Source organism: Urocitellus parryii, chromosome 9 (assembly GCF_045843805.1).
Source record: "Urocitellus parryii isolate mUroPar1 chromosome 9, mUroPar1.hap1, whole genome shotgun sequence".
Taxonomy (NCBI): domain Eukaryota; kingdom Metazoa; phylum Chordata; class Mammalia; order Rodentia; family Sciuridae; genus Urocitellus; species Urocitellus parryii.
The window spans coordinates 82518012-82537183 of NC_135539.1; the positions used below are offsets into that span (position 1 = coordinate 82518012).

Genomic DNA, 19172 nt, shown 5'->3' on the forward strand with positions numbered 1-19172 from the left:
GTTTTTTTTTTAAATATTTATTTATTTTTTAGTTATTGGCGGACACAACATCTTTGTTTGTATGTGGTGCTGGAGGATCGAACCCGGGCCGCACGCATGCCAGGCGAGCGCGCTACCACTTGAGCCACATCCCCAGCCCCACTTTATCAGTCTTATTTACCATTTTCATTTATTTTATCAGGGACTAAACTGAACAGAGTACTTAACTTCCTAAAAACCAAACAGCACTGCCTTGGGCCTGCCAACCAAACCAAGTCTTTGCCTTGTTCTCTCTTTCCTCCCAAATCTAGAAAATCTGACCTCTCCCATTACAACCCTTTTTGTCCCCACATTTGCCCTTTCCCCAGATGATCAAATAAGGTCACTGAATATCCTTTGAGCCAAATTTTCTTCTGGTTTAAGGTTGGATTTCCAGCCTGCCCTCCCTCCTGGTAGGCCTCAGGGTACCCCTTTTGGTCATCCTGTGAGGTGTCAGCGGGGCTCAGCGGGGAGCATCGCCAGTGAGCCCAATGATTTTTATTTATTAATTAATTAAGTTTCATCTCAGGGAAGAAGTATTCAGACTTATGTAAAAGAAGAAGAAGTCAATATTAATTTTTTAAAGGTCATAGGTAACAAAAGGGCATTTTGAGTACAATTCATTTTCAAACACCATTCCTGTGGTACTTACAAACCCATGAATTTCTCACTCTGCCCTCCCAGTAATCATCAGTTTGTGTGCTTCTTTTAAAAATACCCAAAGCAAATGACATTATCAATAGTCCACATATCATAAAAATGCTTGGATAAAAATGACAGTAGCATAGGACCACATGCTACTGCATCTGTTCATTACCTAAGCACTTTATAACCCAAACAGTAACGAATGGACAGATGCAGTACCGTCCCGTTGCTTCTTCCTCTGAGCTTCGAGTGCCTCAGCTCCAAGTGAGCAGGCGTGATGACCTGTGGGTCATTACGCATCTAGACTGCTGGGTCTGGGACTGAAATCTTCAGCAGTATTCACAGAGAGGAACATTTTATTTTCATCATGTCATGAACCCTTTCTGACCCCTATGTGAGCCTACAAAATATTCTTTCCCAAGTTCAGATTCAAATATTAAATTAAAATAGATGTGCAAAAAGAAAGAAAGATCTGCCACCAAAACAGAGCCTATCCCTCCACAGAACCACCAGCTTGGGGGAAAACCAGTGTCCACTGTTCCATGTCCTTATCCAAGCTCTTAAAGAACAGGCTCACATTCTTCGTGACCCGCGGATGTCCCAGCATGCAGAGGAGCACTAGAAGTGTGCAGGGTGGTCTGCACGCCCACGCCGGGGCCATTCCTCATCCACCCACCTGCGCAGCACCTTCTCCACGTCGGCCCTGTGATAGAGCCTGCACAGCTCCATCAGCTGGCTCACTGTCCTCTGGCTGTTGCGGAACAGGAACTCCAGGGTGGGGCTCTGGGGCCTCTGCTCCAGGAAGCACAGTTCATCATAGGACATGCCCCATTTGCTTGCAAAATTCCTCCAGTTCTTCACCGTTGGGTGACAGGGATCCAGCTTTATCCTGATCACATCTAGCAAGTCCTGATCATTGAGCAAGTCACTGATGGTGGGGGCCCGGAGTGAGCAGGAGGAGCAAGTGCAGTCTTCCCTACAGGACTGGTCCTTAGTAACACCTGCAGGAAGAAACAGAGTTACCCGGGAGGCCTGACCTACGCATTCGTTTCTCACCACCTTCATTTTCTGCGGACCTGTTGAAAGCATCAATCAGAGCACACAGCTTTTTCTTAGAAATAGTTCAGAACATTCGTTTCTCAGTGTTCACACAACAGTGTTCTTCATCACAGCCAAAGACAGATTGTTTTACTGGAAGCAGTTGTAAGATTTTATAAAGTCAGTCTCCCTTTCTGACCCAGCGCCCAACTGTAGGACCACCGGTCAGAACGAGGGCTCCCAAGAAGGAGGAGTAGGGGCCCTCAAGGGCAGAGCACTAGTCCAGTCCCCACTGGAACCCGCCCACACTGTGAGCACCTCCACCCTTGCCCTCAAAGCTTCTTAACAGAAACACAGAGTGTCAGGGTGTGATGGATTGAACAGTTCTTTAAAAAATGAAAACTGGAATATCCACTCCATATGCATATTTGAAAACAAGGGTAACTGAGAGTGCTAGAGACAGACTTCAAATTTATGGCCACCTTATCATCCCTTCCTTTATCTATCTTTTCTTCACCAAGGGGCTCCCTTTGAAGGGGAGCCAACTGCCTGGGGCATGTGCAGTGAGATGAACAGGCAGAGGAGAGTTGGGCCTCCCCACGAGAGCACGCCCCCAGCAGAGGGAGGGAGGGCAGCTTCTCACATCCAGTCCTCCACCTCGTCTCATCACCAGGCTGGTGAGTGGGAGTAAGTCAGTGGGTAAGAAGTCGGCTGCCAACTCGTCTATGATAAAGTACTAAGCAGTGTCTACACAACATGGCACACCAAGCAGCTTAAATTCTATCACACTGACTCATGAGTCCTTTGGATTTGGGTTTTAAGGGCTATTTAGAGATAACTGGCTGGGAAGATTCCGGGGAAGTAATGATGTCCTTGTATTACTCAGCTTTTTATTGCTGTGACCAACATATCTGGTAAGAACAACTTAGAGGAGGGAAGAGTTACTTTGGCTCATGACTCAGAGGTTTCAACCCAGGTCTGATGGCTCCACTGCTCTGGGCCTGAGATGAGGCAGAACATCATGGCAGAAGAGTTGGTGGAGGAAAGCTGCTCGATTTGTAGAAGCTGGGAAGCAAAGAAGAAAGAGCAAGAGAAAAGACAACCCCTTCCAGTGACCTACTTCCTCCAAGAAGGTTCTACTTCCCAGTAGTCCATTCAGTCATCAAAGGATCAAATCCACTGATGATGTCAGAGCCCTCATGATCCAACCACTTCCTAAAGCCCCACCTCTGAACACTGCTGCATTTCAACATGAGACTCTGGGGAACATTCCAGGCCCAAACCCTAACATGAACTGCATATGCTATCACACTGGGCAGAGACCTTCCCAATTTAGGAAAGTGAAGAAGTCAGCATCACTTTGGTCATTAAGTTGAAAGCCAGCAATTCTGTTCAAATTCAAAGTACAAATTCAAAAGCTAAAAAACAAGAGCCATGACAATTATACTCATATTCTTTGACCAAGGGATGTGACCTCTGGGAGTCCAGCTCAAGGAGACTGCAAAAGATATGTACATACATGAACATTTCCATGACACTGTTAGTCATATTATCAAGTTTTTTTCTCTCTTTTTTTTTTGGGGGGGGGGTGTGTGTGTAACTAGGGCTTGAACCCAGAAGTGCTTAACCACTGAGCAACATCCCCAGCCTTTTTTATTTTTTATTTTGAGACAGGGTCTCACTAAGTTGCATAGGGCCTTGCTAAATTGCTGAGGCTGGCTTTGAACTTGTGATCCTCCTGCCTCAGCCTCCCCAGTCACTGTGATCATAGGCAGCTCAATTTTTAAAAACAACTTAAATGCATAAGACTAGGGGACTAGTGATTCATGACTGCACTCCTTGAAGGAGTATGACCTCAATAATCATGAAAACTACACAGCAACCTAGAAAGTGCTTGTCATGTTAAGCAAGAAATGTAAGACCTAAAAAACATGTACTCCAGGATCAGCACAAAGGGTAGAGACAAGGTGATATCACTATGGAAGGAGATGTGCAGAAATAATAGCCATTGCCTCAACTTGACAGGATGTTTCTGTGTTTCAAACTTTCTCCGGCACACTCTGTGCTTCTGTAACGATTAAACCACGTATCAACATAGAGAGGACTCCTCAGTAGAGCATCCCTTCTCTTGGCCACACTGTGGCCATAACTCTGAGCCTACACTTCCCCCCTTGGCTAGGACTCATTTCATCTAGTATTCTTTCTTTCTCCTCATCTTTAGCCATGTTCTCTCTCCTTCACCTACAAATATGTACAGGAATCCTCTTCCCTAAAAAATAAGAACCTCAAGCTACCATCCTCTGGTCTCATAATGTTCTAAAGCCACTTTCTCTTTTTCTTCTTTTATTCACTGTTGAACTGGTAGAATAAATATGCAAAACTTGTGGCCTCCTGGCTGCCTCATGTTCTTAATGGTCCTCTTCTTTGGCTTTGAGTCCATCTGACCCAGCCTAGCTCCTGCCAAACCTTGTGAAGACTGGACCCAGTTCCCTGCATCCCACTTTCTGGCCAGAGACCAGTTCTGATCAGGTAGAAAAATCTGGATCTATGATTGACTCTATAGATGCCCTGGGCCTCCTGCTGCTACTGCCTCCATGCTGCCTGGTCTGGGAAGACCAGCTCTGGAGCCAGGCCTGAGACTCCTCTGCCCCTGTGGATGCAGTATGTCACATGGCAGGGCTCATTCTCTTCTGTGGGTCTCTTCTAGAAGATGGTCAAGCCCTGTCATGTCCTAGCCATGTTCTCCTTCTCTTTGATGTGCCAAGACCCCCGCTGGTTTCTGTGGACCCTGAGGAGCTTCAAAGAGGTGCTCAGGTCCCATTCCTGTCCCGCAGCCTTCCCCTTCCACACCCTCTCCATTTGGTGATCTCCCGGCTCCAGAGCTGAACATTGAGAGCTCCTCCAGAGTATGACAACTCAATGCACCAAACCAGTACTTAAAATTTGCCCCCAAGCACCCAAATGCTTGACTGCTCTGTGCATACCTCCAGGTCCCCGGAGTCCTGACAGACTTTCCATCACATCCTCCACTGCGAAGCCTCTACCTTCCACTCCACACTACTCTTCCCGTTTCATCCCTGTGGCTGTCCAAACCAAACCACTTGGTTCCCCATGTTGTTTTATAAAGCTTAATTTAAAAAAATTAAAGCTAATATAATCACAATGTAGAAAAAAATTGGAAAATATAGTATTATTATGGACTTTGAGAAACTATGGAACACTCGGGTTTTTCCAGATTTTTACAACCCTGAGCAGTGGTTGTAAAAATGTGCACATTTGACCACAGCTTCAATCATCTCACCAGCAATAGGATCACGGGGTCAGAAGTATGGGTCTCCGAAGGCTACAGATGCACCTGCTCAGGTCCTTCTCCAGAGGCAAAGGCTGGGCCAGTTTACATCCCAATCCAAGCACAGTTAAGGTTCGTTTTGCTCACCTTTAGCACCAGGCTCCAGTTCTAAATATCTCCCCAGTATCATAAGCTAAAAGATCCACTCATGTTTTGTTTCTGTGCTTTCAATAACAGAGGTGCCAGAGTATTTACTGAGTTGGTCAATGTGAGGGAATTTAAAGCTGTCCTTTAAAATCACAAACTGGAGTTAGCTCTCTGGATGACTTAAATAGGGAAACAAGTATTTTTTCAAATACACTTTGTCCTGCTATACTTTAATAGCATGTACTATTATATGTGAAAGGGCAAATGGGGTGAGGTCTTTGGGAAGAAAGAGATTCAGGATCAAAGAAATCTTTATCAGAAATGGGGAAGATTAAATGATCACTTGATGCCTCTCCAATGACAAGCACTGAGTGGTAAATGATGGTCACTGAATGATGAGAAATGGGCCCTTCCTCGAATTTTCAAAATTCATTTACTAAATGAATATATGAATGAATGAGAACTGTGTTTCTCCATGGGGGATAAGGTAGATTGTGCTATATGAATTTTAGAAACTAATGAGGGAGAGGAGATTCCAACATGGCGGCGGTCACGGAGAGATCAAGTCTCTGACCTCTTCAGCTGTGCAGGCATAGGGAGTTGTAAACAGCCTAAATCTGTTTGCTCAGGATCACTAGGCAATGCTGAGCTGACGTGGATCTGGGGTGAACAGTCTGGGCCTCTCAGAACACACACCGAGCCCGGATCGGCTGAATTCAAGCTCCCATTCGCCTGCTTCCCGCAGACAAACAGCTGCGACTCAGCACTAATCCATCCGGCTGAAACAACTGGTCAGCCCTTCTGATCCTACGGAGGTAAATGCCAACCGAGCCTTCATAGGTAGCAGCCACAGGTTTGAAACGGGGCTTGGGAGAGACAGTAAGGACCCACCCGTTGCATTGGTCACCCGGCAAAGGGAAACGAACTGTTGCCATTTGCAAGAGATACCACCATGGCAGAGAACTGACGTCATCAGACTGCGGCGGAGGAGATAACTTCATTGAATCCTGCGGCTACAGGTGTGTAATCCCCTAGCCTTCCCTCTCCACACATCGGGGAAACCTTAAGGGCCCCTCCCAGCTCTCCCGTAAAGGCCCCTCCCAGCTCTCCCGTGAGCTCGGTAGCCAGACCAAGGGAATTAGAGGTGGCACGGGACCCGTGGCGCGGAACTACTGCTCCCACCAATGCTGACAGCTGAGGCTTCTTGCACCAGCTACCGGGGGCGTGGCTACCGGAGGGGGCAGTAAAATTCGCTGAGGATTCTCAGCCCCAAGCTCTACAAACTTAGGGTCTGAGGGAATGGCAAACTGGAAGAGTGTGCCCAGTCATTCATGACAACAGGGCTCCCAGGAGCAGCAGACCTGGTGTGTACCCAGTATTGTGGTAAGCGGCACCCGTGAGAGGGGCCTGGCTAGAGGAAAAGTGGGGAAGTGACTAGACACAAGAGGAGGCCCTAGGCACTCAGGATTGGAGACTCGCCCAGTCTGGGAGGAGGAGCTGCTGCACAGTGATTGGTTCCCGCGTATTGACAGGAGAAACTTGGCCTGGTGGGCACAGCGCCACCTACTGGAAGAGAAGTTAATCAAACTCTAAGACTGCATTTATTAGTTTTTTTTCTTTTTTCTTTTCTCTCTTTTTAAATTTTTTTTTACAATTTAAAAAAAAATTTTTTTCTTCCCATTTTAATTTTATTTAATTATCTTTTTTAAATTTTTGTTTCTTTTTTTACTTCCTATTTTTTTTCTTCTTTTGTCTTTTCGTTTCTTTTCAATTATCTTATCCCCCCTTCCTTGAAATCTACCTGCTTACTCTCATTCTCTTTAGTGACTTCTTCCCTTCCCTTCTAATACCTTTCCTCCCAAGCATCAAATAAATTTATAGGAGTAAACAGTAACTCAGCAGTCAAACAGAACAAGAAGTAACATGAGCAGCTTCAAAAAGCAAGGAAGAAAAGGAGTACAAACAATGCAGGACAGCCTAAATATTCAGGAGGACCTAGAGTCATCAGAAAAATGGTCAAATAAAGAACTCAAGGAATACCTTAGACAGATGGAATGGAACCTTAAAGAGGATACGAGACAGCAAATTCAAGCAGCGAAAGAACACACTGAGAATGAATTACATAAACAGATAAAAGAAGAAGTTAAGCATCTTTATCAGGAGATAGATTATAAAAAATAATCAAACAATAATTCTAGAAATGAAGGAAACGATAAACCAAATTAAAAACTCAATTGAGAGTATCACTAACAGAGTGGATCAAGTAGAAGCCAGAACGTCAGATAATGAAGACAAAATATATCATCTTGAAAAGAGTCTAGCCAACTCAGAAAGGCTGGTAAAAAATCACGAGAAAAATATCCAAGAGTTATGGGATAACATAAAAAAACCAAACTTACGAGTCATCGGGATAGAAGAAGGTACAGAGATTCAAACCAAGGGAATGAGAAACCTGCTGAATGAAATAATTACAGAAAACTTTCCAGAAATAAAAAAGGAAACAGATATACAAATTGAAGATGCATACAGGACACTGAGCACACAAAATCACAGTAGACCAACGCCAAGACACATTGTTATGAAGATATCCAATATACAGAACAAAGAGAAAATATTAAAAGCTACAAGAGAAAGGAGACAGATTACATTCAGGGGTAAACCAATAAGGTTAACAACGGATTTTTCATCACAGACACTGAAAGCAAGAAGGTCATGGAACAATGTATTTCAAACACTGAAAGAAAATGGATGCCCACCAAGAATTCTGTATCCAGCAAAATTATGCTTCAGGTATGACAACGAAATAAAAATCTTTCATGATAAACAAAAGTTAAAAGAATTTGCAGCCAGAAAACCAGCATTGCAAAGCATTTTGAGCAAAACACTACACGAGGAAGAAATGAAAAACAATAACCAAAACCATCAGAGGGAAGTGCCTCGGTAAAGACAGAGGGTGAGGGGAAAGATAATCATGGAGAAAAAAACTAAATTTTTTTTAAAAAGGATAAATAATCAAACATGGATGGAAGTACAAACCATATATCAATAGTAACTCTGAATGTTAATGGCTTAAACTCTCCAATAAAGCGACATAGGCTGGTATCATGGATTAAAAAAACAAATCCAACAATATGCTGCCTCCAGGAGACACATCTGATTGGAAAAGACATACACAGGCTGAAGGTGAAAGGATGGGAAAAAATATACCACTCACACGGTCCTCGTAAGCAAGCAGGGGTGGCCATCCTCATATCGAATAAAATCGACTTCAAGACTAAGTTAATCAAAAGGGATAAAGAAGGACATTATATACTGTTAAAAGGAACCATTCACCAACAAGACATAACAATTATCAATATTTATGCACCAAATAATGGCGCTGCGACATTCATAAAACAAATTCTCCTCAAGTTCAAGAATCAAATAGACCACAACACAATAATTATGGGTGACTTCAACACACCTCTCTCACCATTGGACAGATCCTCCAAACAAAAGTTGAATAAAGAAACTATAGAACTCAATACCACAATCAATAACCTAGACTTAACTGACATATATAGAATATATCAACCATCATCAAATGGATATACTTTTTTCTCAGCAGCACATGGATCCTTCTCAAAAATAGACCATATATTATGCCATAGGGCAACCCTCAGTAAATATAAAGGGGTGGAGATAATACCAGGCATTTTATCTGATCATAATGGAATGAAACTGGAAATCAATGATAAAAGAAGGAAGGAAAAATCCTACATCACATGGAAAATGAACAATATGTTACTGAATGATCAATGGGTTACAGAAGACATAAACGAGGAAATCAAAAAATTCTTAGAGATAAAAGAAAATACAGACACAACATATCGGAATCTATGGGACACAATGAAAGCAGTTTTAAGAGGAAAATTCATCGCCTGGTGGTCATTCCTCAAAAAAAGAAAAAACCAACAAATAAATGAGCTCACACTTCATCTCAAAGCCCTAGAAAAGGAAGAGCAAAACAACAGCAAATGTAGCAGAAGGCAAGAAATAATTAAAATCAGAGCAGAAATCAATGAAATTGAAACAAAAGAAACTATTGAAAAAATTAACAAAACTAAAAGTTGGTTCTTCGAAAAAATAAATAAGATCGACAGACCTTTAGCCATGCTAACGAAGAGAAGAAGAGAGAGAACTCAAATTACTAACATACAGGATGAAAAAGGCAATATCACAACAGATGCTACAGAAATACAGAAGACAATTAGAAATTATTTTGAAAACCTATATTCCAATAAAATAGAAGATAGTGAAGACATCAATAAATTTCTTAAGTCTTATGATTTGCCCAGACTGAGTCAGGAGGATACCCACAATTTAAACAGACCAATATCAATGGATGAAATTGAAGAAGCAATCAAAAGACTACCAACCAAGAAAAGCCCAGGACCGGATGGGTATACAGCGGAGTTTTACAAAACCTTTAAAGAAGAATTAATACCAATACTTTTCAAGTTATTTCAGGAAATAGAAAAAGAGGGAACTCTTCCAAATTCATTCTTTGAGGCCAACATCACCCTGATTCCGAAACCAGACAAAGACACCTCAAAGAAAGAAAACTACAGACCAATATCTATAATGAACCTAGATGCAAAAATCCTCAATAAAATTCTGGCGAATCGAATACAAAAACACATAAAAAAAATTGTGCACCATGATCAAGTAGGATTCATCCTTGGGATGCAAGGATGGTTCAATATATGGAAATCAATAAATGTTATTCACCACATCAATAGACTTAAAGATAAGAACCATATGATCATCTCGATAGACGCAGAGAAAGCATTCGACAAAGTACAGCATCCCTTTATGTTCAAAACATTAGAAAAACTAGGGATAACAGGAACTTACCTTGACATTGTAAAAGCTATCTATGCTAAGCCTCAGGCTAGCATCATTCTGAATGGACAAAAGTTAAAGGCATTCCCTCTAAAATCTGGAACAAGACAGGGATGCCCTCTATCACCACTTCTATTCAATATAGTTCTTGAAACACTGGCCAGAGCAATTAGACAAACGAAAGAAATTAAAGGCATAAAAATAGGAAAAGAAGAACTTAAATTATCACTATTTGCTGATTACATGATTCTATACCTAGAAGACCCAAAAGGGTCTACAAAGAAACTACTAGAACTAATAAATGAATTCAGCAAAGTGACAGGATATAAAATCAACACGCATAAATCAAAGGCATTTCTGTATATCAGCAACAAAACTTCTGAAACGGAAATGAGGAAAAACACTCCATTCACAATATCCTCAAAAAAAAAAAAATACTTGGGAATCAACCTAACAAAAGAGGTGAAAGATTTATACAATGAAAACTACAGAACCCTAAAGAGAGAAGTAGAAGAAGATCTTAGAAGATGGAAAAATATACCCTGTTCATGGATAGGCAGAACTAACATTATCAAAATGGCGATATTACCAAAAGCTCTCTATAGGTTTAATGCAATGCCAATCAAAATCCCAACGGCATTTCTTGTAGAAATAGATAAAGCAATCATGAAATTCATATGGAAAAATAAAAGACCCAGAATATCAAAAGCAATTCTAAGCAGGAAGTGTGAATCAGGCGGTATAGCGATACCAGATTTCAAACTATATTACAGAGCAATAGTGACAAAAACAGCATGGTACTGGTACCAAAACAGGCGGGTGGACCAATGGTATAGAATAGAGGACACAGAGACTAATCCACAAAGTTACAACTATCTTATATTTGATAAAGGGGCTAAAAGCATGCAATGGAGGAAGGATAGCATCTTCAACAAATGGTGTTGGGAAAACTGGAAATCCATATGCAACAAAATGAAACTGAATCCCTTTCTCTCGCCATGCACAAAAGTTAACTCAAAATGGATCAAGGAGCTTGATATCAAATCAGAGACTCTGCGTCTGATAGAAGAAAAAGTTGGCTCCGATCTACATATTGTGGGGTCGGGCTCCAAATTCCTTAATAGGACACCCATAGCACAAGAGTTAACAACAAGAATCAACAAATGGGACTTACTTAAACTAAAAAGCTTTTTCTCAGCAAGAGAAACAATAAGAGAGGTAAATAGGGAGCCTACATCATGGGAACAAATTTTTACTCCTCACACTTCAGATAGAGCCTTAATATCCAGAGTATACAAAGAACTCAAAAAATTAGACAATAAGATAACAAATAACCCAATCAACAAATGGGCCAAGGACCTGAACAGACACTTCTCAGAGGAGGATATACAATCAATCAACAAGTACATGAAAAAATGCTCACCATCTCTAGCAGTCAGAGAAATGCAAATCAAAACCACCCTAAGATACCATCTCACTCCAGTAAGATTGGCAGCCACTAGGAAGTCAAACAACAACAAGTGCTGGCGAGGATGTGGAGAAAAGGGTACTCTTGTACATTGCTGGTGGGACTGCAAATTGGTGCGGCCAATTTGGAAAGCAGTTTGGAGATTCCTGGGAAAGCTGGGAATGGAACCACCATTTGACCCTGCTATTGCCCTTCTCGGACTATTCCCTGAAGACCTTAAAAGAGCATGCTACAGAGATGCTGCCACATCGATGTTCATAGCAGCACAATTCACAATAGCTAGACTGTGGAACCAACCCAGATGCCCTTCAATAGATGAATGGATAAAAAAAATGTGGCATCTATACACAATGGAGTACTATGCAGCAATAAAAAATGACAAAATCATAGAATTTGCAGGGAAATGGATGGCACTAGAGCAGATTATGCTTAGTGAAGCTAGTCAATCCCTAAAAAACAAATACCAAATGTCTTCTTTGATATAATGAGAGCAACTATGAACAGAGCAGGGAGGAAGAGCAGGAAGAAAAGATTAACATTAAACAGAGACATGAGATGGGAAGGAAAGGGAGAGAAAAGGGAAATTGCATGGAAATGAAGGGAGACCCTCATTGTTATACAAAATTACATATAAGAGGTTGTGAGGGGAATGGGGAAAAACAAGGAGAGAAATGAATTACAGTAGATGGGGTAGAGAGAGAAGATGTGAGGGAAGGGGAGGGGGGATAGTAAGGGATAGGAAAGGTAGCAGAATACAACAATTACTAATTGGGCATTATGTAAAATTGTGGACGTGTAACCGACGTGATTCTGCAATCTGCATTTGGGGTAAAATTGGGAGTTCATAACCCACTTCAATCTAATGTATGAAATATGATATGTCAAGAGCTTTGTAATGTTGTGAACAACCAATAAAAAAAAATAATATGTTCTTTAAAAAAAAAAGAAACTAATGAGGGAAAGGAACGGGCATACAGCTGGTATCTACTGACAGTTAATAAGGACTGGGGGAAAACAGTATAGAATGCATCTTAAAATATAAAAAGATGGGTCACTTCTAGATTTGGAGAAGAGAAGGTTGTTGAAATTTTTAAGTTTTCTATAAAAGCTCATTTAGATTATCTAGGGGCTGGGGTTGGGGCTCAGTGGTAGGGTGTCAGGCACTGGGTTCAATCCTCAGCCCCGTATTAAAAAATAAACACAGACTCTCTAAACATTAGGGCCCTCATTTGCCACATGTGGACACCTGACAACTGTTTTCACTGACATAAAGCAAAGGTGAGATACACTGTTAACTAGTGACAAGTGCTTATGTGAAAAGCCAAAACCCTGGAGACCCACTGTCTCTCAGCTGGTTGCTCGTGCTAAGGAAGACTATCAGGGCAGGAAGGGCCAGGTCCCCACCACTGTGGTAACCACTCTTTATCAGGGCCTGCTGTGCACCAGCTCTGTGCAGAGAACTCGTCCTGAACCATCCTGGAGCCTGGGTCTCTGAGGGGTGGGGGTCTTCAAATCCCTGCAATCTAACTGCCCAGAGGCCCACTTGATCCAGGGGTTCAAGACCGGTCTGAACAGGTTGGGGATGGAGCTCTGCCTACCATGCACATTGTCCTGAGAGTGGCCCCTGGGGGAGGGAGAAACCTGAACAACATAGTGTCCCTTGAGAAGGAGGGCGGGGTGGGGGAGGGAGAGGAGGGGGACACTGATACCTCAGGTTCCACACTCAGCGACAGATAACAGGGACAGCCTTCCCTGGGAGCATTCCCTCCCCTCCCCTCCCCTCCCCGACTCTTCACCCTTTCTCATACCTATATTTTTACATCATACTTTGAAGAAGAGTTTAAGAGCCAAGCATGTTCATCCACAGGGAGGTCAAGGTTATTTAGAATAGTAAGAAACAGTTAGTGTCCAGTAGTGGAACTCTTACCTTTGGGGCTGGCAGGCTGTAAATGCCAGTCAATTAACATTTAACTGGATTGGAACAAGGTTCAAAATTCACAAAGGTCATAATTTGTTGAGTCTAGAAGTAGCTCTAGTCAGGATGTTGGCAGTGGATCACAGTGGACTTAATGGTCTCCCTGCAGGGGAGGTGCCCTTTTATCTTGCACACCCTGGCGTCTCGGGAGCTCTTACTGCGTTGGCGTTTCCCTCCCATTCTCCAGGACCCCGTTAGCTCCTGGCTGCATCGTAATGATGCTCCCAAGGACAACTAGTCATTGAGTTGGTTCAACAAATAGTAAAAATTTTATATTTAGATAGCAAAGTATTGTGGTTCTGAAATAGAATAAGCCTATCCTAGGTGTCTATAAATTATCAGTGTTGGAGTCTGTGAAATACCAAGAGGTGTCCAAGTAGTCTCCCACTTCTGTCGTGATGCTTAGTAAGGATGAAAAGTCATGCCTTTTTTTGCATGTGGTTTCACATGTGGTTACTATTAAAATGCCAGTTCTGGCTTTGATGATCATTGGATTGGGGCGAACACACACCACAGTATTTGTTAGGTTAGTTTTATGGTATGAGCTGGAACTAATGAGTAATTATTTTTATCTACCAAGAAATGGACCCAAGGGCTTTTGGTGGGTGTTTGATCTCTGCACCAAAGGAGAAATCAACATGATTTCATTCTTCTCTCCTTAAGGAGACATCAAGTTGGCGGCAGCATGGGAGGGTCTCATGGACAAATTGGGTGGATATTGGCAAATAAATCACACTGGGCCTCAATTCTGTCTTCAAGCTATGTGAAAAAGAATAAGCTCTTCTATATTAAAAGACCTGAGTTAAAATTTAGTGTAGATTTTTACATGAATTTGAATCGTGATTCTGAAGAGATAAGACACAGCAAATATACAAGTGTCACTTCACAGACCTAATTTTTTAAAAAAATCACCATCCTACTCTGCATTCAGTTCTATGTGGAGGTTAGTTTTAGGTGGCAGGTGCCAAATTAATTGAGGTCACCAGAAAGTCATCCTTGAAAAACTGGCGATGAGTACCAAAGCTTCCGGGCATGTGTCCTATCACTGCTCCTCAAAGGGTATGAACAACCAGGGTTTTGTCAATTGTTGCTTCATATTTAAACCCAGGAGTAATGCTTCAGTTTACTGGGCACACTAGGGAAATGAAGTCTTCCAATTTGGGGACTGTTTTGCATATTATATAATGAAGGCTTACTGCTTTCATGCCCAGATATTTTCCTTTAGCCTTTTGTGTGATAGCACTGTAAAACTCTCAGGCCTCCATTAGCAGGGTCAGCTGAATGGTCACTGCTGCTGCTTTAGCCAGGGCATCGGTAGCAATGCCTTACTTGGGGGCCCGCTGGGTGCTGGCTTCTGTCTTCACTTGCTTTTCCAGTGGTATCTGGTTCTAGCTGCATCTTCTCTCTTTCCTTGATAACCATCTGTTGCTATCATTCGTCACTCCTCTCTAGTCCCTTGTTCACCCAAGTGCCCTCCACCCTGCCCATGTCCCTTATTTTAACCCCTATAGGCTGCACAGGGCTTCAAAGGGCAAGAATTAAATAAAAACCAGACCTGGGTTAAGGCCAGGGGCCTTGTCCATGGAAAGTAGCAAGCTTTTGCGAAAAGTGGCTCAGATACTGACTTCTGGGGGTTGGGGTAGACTTAGGCTCTGTTCCAGCTGAAGACTGTGAGAGAGCAGAAGTCTCAACCTCACCCTCTCGTAGGATGCTCAGCACTCAATGTCTGCACTACACAGGGATGCATTTTGCAGGCCCCAGAGGCAGCCTGCTGCCCAGACCTTGAATTCCATTTACTCCTGGGTGATCCTGTGATGCTCCCAACCACTTATGTATAATAAGAAAATAACAGGGCCTTATGTGCAGGGCTGTCATTCACATTAGTGCCTGGTACCTGGAAGGTGCCCAATTAGTGCTTATATGTACCACAGAATAAAATAAATCTCTCTTAAGGCACAACCCTCATTCAAATACAAAATTTGCAGATCTGCTTTTGCCAATTTGCATGAAGAACAAAGCCACTAAATCCACATTTCTCACTTATTTGTTTTTGGAAAACAAGATTAACAAGAAAACAAGCAGGCCAGACACCATGGGAGGAGGGGCTGAGACCTCAACTTGAATCGCACAGTTCCTGCTCTCAAGAGCAGCACAGGCAAGCCCACCACACACCATTGTGTTACTCATTGTGGTGAGAAGTTCAGCCTCCCTGAAAGGCTCCTGTTTCATTCTGAGACGACAGCTTGATTAAAGTTTATCTATTAATTAAGAATGACCCTGACCCATAAAAGAACTTGATAGCTATTCCTAAACAAATTTGCTTATTCATTTTTATTTTAGCTAACATGTCAGTGTGGAGGATGTTAGTCCTTTAAAAGTTTAAATATATATATTTTAATTAGAAAAGAATAATATGTCCTGGGGATTGATGGGCTCGGGCTCAGTGGTAGTGCATTTGCCTAGTGTACCTGAGGCCCAGGGTCCAATCCCTAGCACAGAAAGAAAAGGAGGGACAATCTTTAAAGTGTCTTAGGCTAGAGACACAAAAGCAGAAAAGGGGAAGGAATGGGGACAACTCATGACTTAATGCTGTAATGCTCGTTTGGCTGCCACTGCTGGGGGAGGAGAAGGAATGGAGGTGGCTGTAGCCCAGTGGGTCCCTCCCATGCTGACATCTCATGGGTGGGAGAGGGTGGGTCTGCGGGAATGCTGACAGCAGCCCAGTCCTAAGCCTTCCCAATTTAGAACCTGCTGTCCCCTTCCAAAGCAAAGGAGAAAAACACTCCTTGAAGACTTGAGAGGTTTCGTTAGGATGCCTTTCCCTGCAGTTTGCCATGGCATGGAGAGTCGCTCTGCTCTGCAGTGCAGATTTTAAAAGTCTATGATGGGCTTTCCCTCTCCCCAAACCCTTGCCCTTTTCCTTTCCAACCTGGGCCCTGCAGAAGGATTCCTGCAAAGAAGGGAGGCCGAGAAGATGGGTCATTCTGCCACCAACAAGGTGTTGAACCAAGAATTCACCAGCAACTTTCACAGCGTGTCCATGATGTGGCCTTCAAGAAGCAAGCCTCTGAACACTCAGAGGCTGGGAAATTCCCTTGGAGGAGACGGAGATTCCAGATGGTTGCACTGGTATTGGGCTCAACAGAGCTGCTTGGCCCAGAGGAACCAGGCCGTCCCGTACTGTACCTGTGTGCAGTTGTCCAGAGGACAGTGAGGACAGAGCAGGGCCAACAAGCCCTGCCCTTGGTTACTCATGTGCCCATTACTGCTCTCAAAATGCTGTGATGGTTAAAGTTATCAAGCCACACACACAACAGTTCATGACAGACACATTCTCAACTGAGCCATGCTAGCTGTTGCTGCAGCCCCGGTGGCTTTACAGTGGATCATGTACCTGAAAGGGGTTCTCCAGTGCTGTCCGGAAGGCCATTTTCTTCTCCCTAAAAACCAAAAAGTGACTGTCATTAAAATCACGAGCACATGTGAACGGCGCTATCGTCAACTTTCTTCTTCAGTTGAATTTCTACCAAGACTTGTGAATGGGATGAATGTTTAGAAGGGCACTTCAATGGGATGTAGGGGTGTGGAGAGCTGAGCTGTGCGGCTCTCTCTGAAATCTAACCTTCTCAAGGGAGCAGCTTTTGTTTATTTGCTCCCTGGCTGAGTCCCAGTGCCCAGAACAGATCTGCTGGAGGAGAGCTGTGTAACTGTTCATTAGATGCATTAAGGTCCTGTTTAAAACAAATGATGATGCGCATAATGATGTGCTACCTTTTAATTTTTACTTCATATTATGGCTTATTTCTCTTTCTGCTTTGTGATGGGCTGGGTTTTGCCTAGATTACAATTATTTTATCTATTATATCGATTTTTAAAGGTACCTATTGCAAAGCAGTTGAAATGAACTGGGAAAAAGCAGTGTCTAGGTCCTGGGAGGGGTGACGGCACTTTTGCCCGTCCAACTGGGGTTCCTGCTTACAACCAAGGCCATGCCATGTGCACCCGGCAGGAGGGACCTGCTGGGATCTTCCTGGAGTGGCGTGTGTCTTCCAAGGCGAGGCCCATCCCAGCACACCTCCTTTTCTGTGACTGCACCTTCATGTACCTGAAGCCTCCCTGGCAGCCAGTGTGGCCCCATCCATGCTACACAGAGGAAGCAGTGGAGTGGCCTCCACAGCTGTCTTCTACAGCTTCAGCTGCTCACCCCCCACCTGGCCTCCACCCATCCTGTGGTCAGGGCTGCTGGATTGGCACAGCCTGATGGGGCCTCTAATCCTCAGGTCTCTGAGAACTTTGCTCTTAAGGAAGTGCTAACTCCACCGTGTCATGAACTCTTTCTTTTCATCTCTGCCTCCCACCAAGGCCCCCCCCCCTCCTGCTTGCTCCGCAGTGTGGTCACATTTGTCTAATCCCCTCCCCCCCCAGCTAGAATTACTAGCTGAGAATTTCCCCCTGGGAGTCTACACAGTTCTCACTCTGGTGTGAGTCCTCTTCCTGGCACTCACTGTCACAGTGGAAACAACAACAAAAGCATGAGGTTGTACTTTGTTCTCACATTTCCTTCACTCAGGGAGGTATGTGTGTGTGCGAGAGAAATAGAGAGAGGGGAAGCAGCACAGGAGTCCTTTGCAGGAACAGAAGTGTCTCTTTGAACAATTGTGTACATTCACAACCTCAGGAGGCCCCGACGCCAGGGCTTGTTCCCGGGGACCTGGCTCTCCTGTGTGCGCTCCAGCAGGCCGGGCAGGTCTGCTCACGCTCTCTTCAGCACTGGCAGCTCTGCCTCTTGCCCTGGAACCTGGGCTGTGGGAACGGGAACTTCAGGTCACGTGCAGACACACAGATGTTAGAACTTGACAGTTTAAATGGTATGAGGTCCCTGCTAAAACGCATGTTTTCCAGAAGTGAAAGCTACATTACAAAGCATGTTTGCCTTGATTTTTCGTAATCCAGAGAGAACTTTTCTGAAGTCAATGTTTGGCCACCACCATCCCTGTGATGTAAACAAGGAACATGGCCCAGGAGGGCCCTGAAGGGTGATGAGGACAGGATTTAGATCGACGTCTGGACCCTGTTCTTGGCTCTGATTATTTGGTTGTGCCACTTCACAGGTTAATTGTCAAGAGTGATAGCTGGATCTTGGCCAAAACCACAGCAGTGCCTCATTCTCTACCCCGTGTTAATCACGAGCACTGCTGTCAATGTTCACGTGAACCCACGTCAGTCACCGAGCATGAGATGTTCAAATCCCATGTTGGAACCGTACTCCAAAGTAAGGACCTGGGCCCTGCCCTGAAGGGAGGCACGGGCGCCACCAGAGGGAAGAGGTTTCTGCCAGCTGAAGAATCAGAGGCTGTCTCTGGGGCACAGAGGTGTCTGAGATGGGGCCTGGAGGTGGGCACGCCAGAGGCCGGCGGGAGCCGGAGAGGCCATGGAAAACATGGGCACCTCTGGGGCGCAGTGTGTCAAGCAAGGGCAAGGAGGGGGAAAGAGGGGACAGGAAGTGGACTGCAGCCCTTCCAGGGGCTGGACTTCATTTCACAGACACAGGGAGTCACGGAAGCTCTCCTCAGAGGCAGGGTGTCCTCAGAGCTGTCTAGGATTAGTGCAGGAAATGCCCACCTGGCTGCAGGACTCAGGGGGGTAGGGACAGGCCAGGGGAGGGGAGGGGAAGCACAGATGAGGCTTGGATGGATGCCCTCACCTGG

General features: G+C 44.0%; 1 protein-coding gene across 1 annotated transcript in view; it reads right to left on the reverse strand.

Moving 5' to 3' along the window:
- Window positions 1-1281: 1281 nt before the first annotated feature.
- Window positions 1282-19172, reverse strand: part of Edaradd (EDAR associated via death domain) — a 46482-nt gene continuing 28591 nt past the window's right edge. The window contains exons 5-6 of the mRNA XM_026412214.1: window positions 16859-16904; window positions 1282-1664 (exon numbers count right to left, since the gene is read on the reverse strand). Coding sequence (XP_026267999.1) covers window positions 1282-1664; window positions 16859-16904 — 429 coding nt within the window. The remainder of the gene's footprint in view (window positions 1665-16858; window positions 16905-19172) is intronic.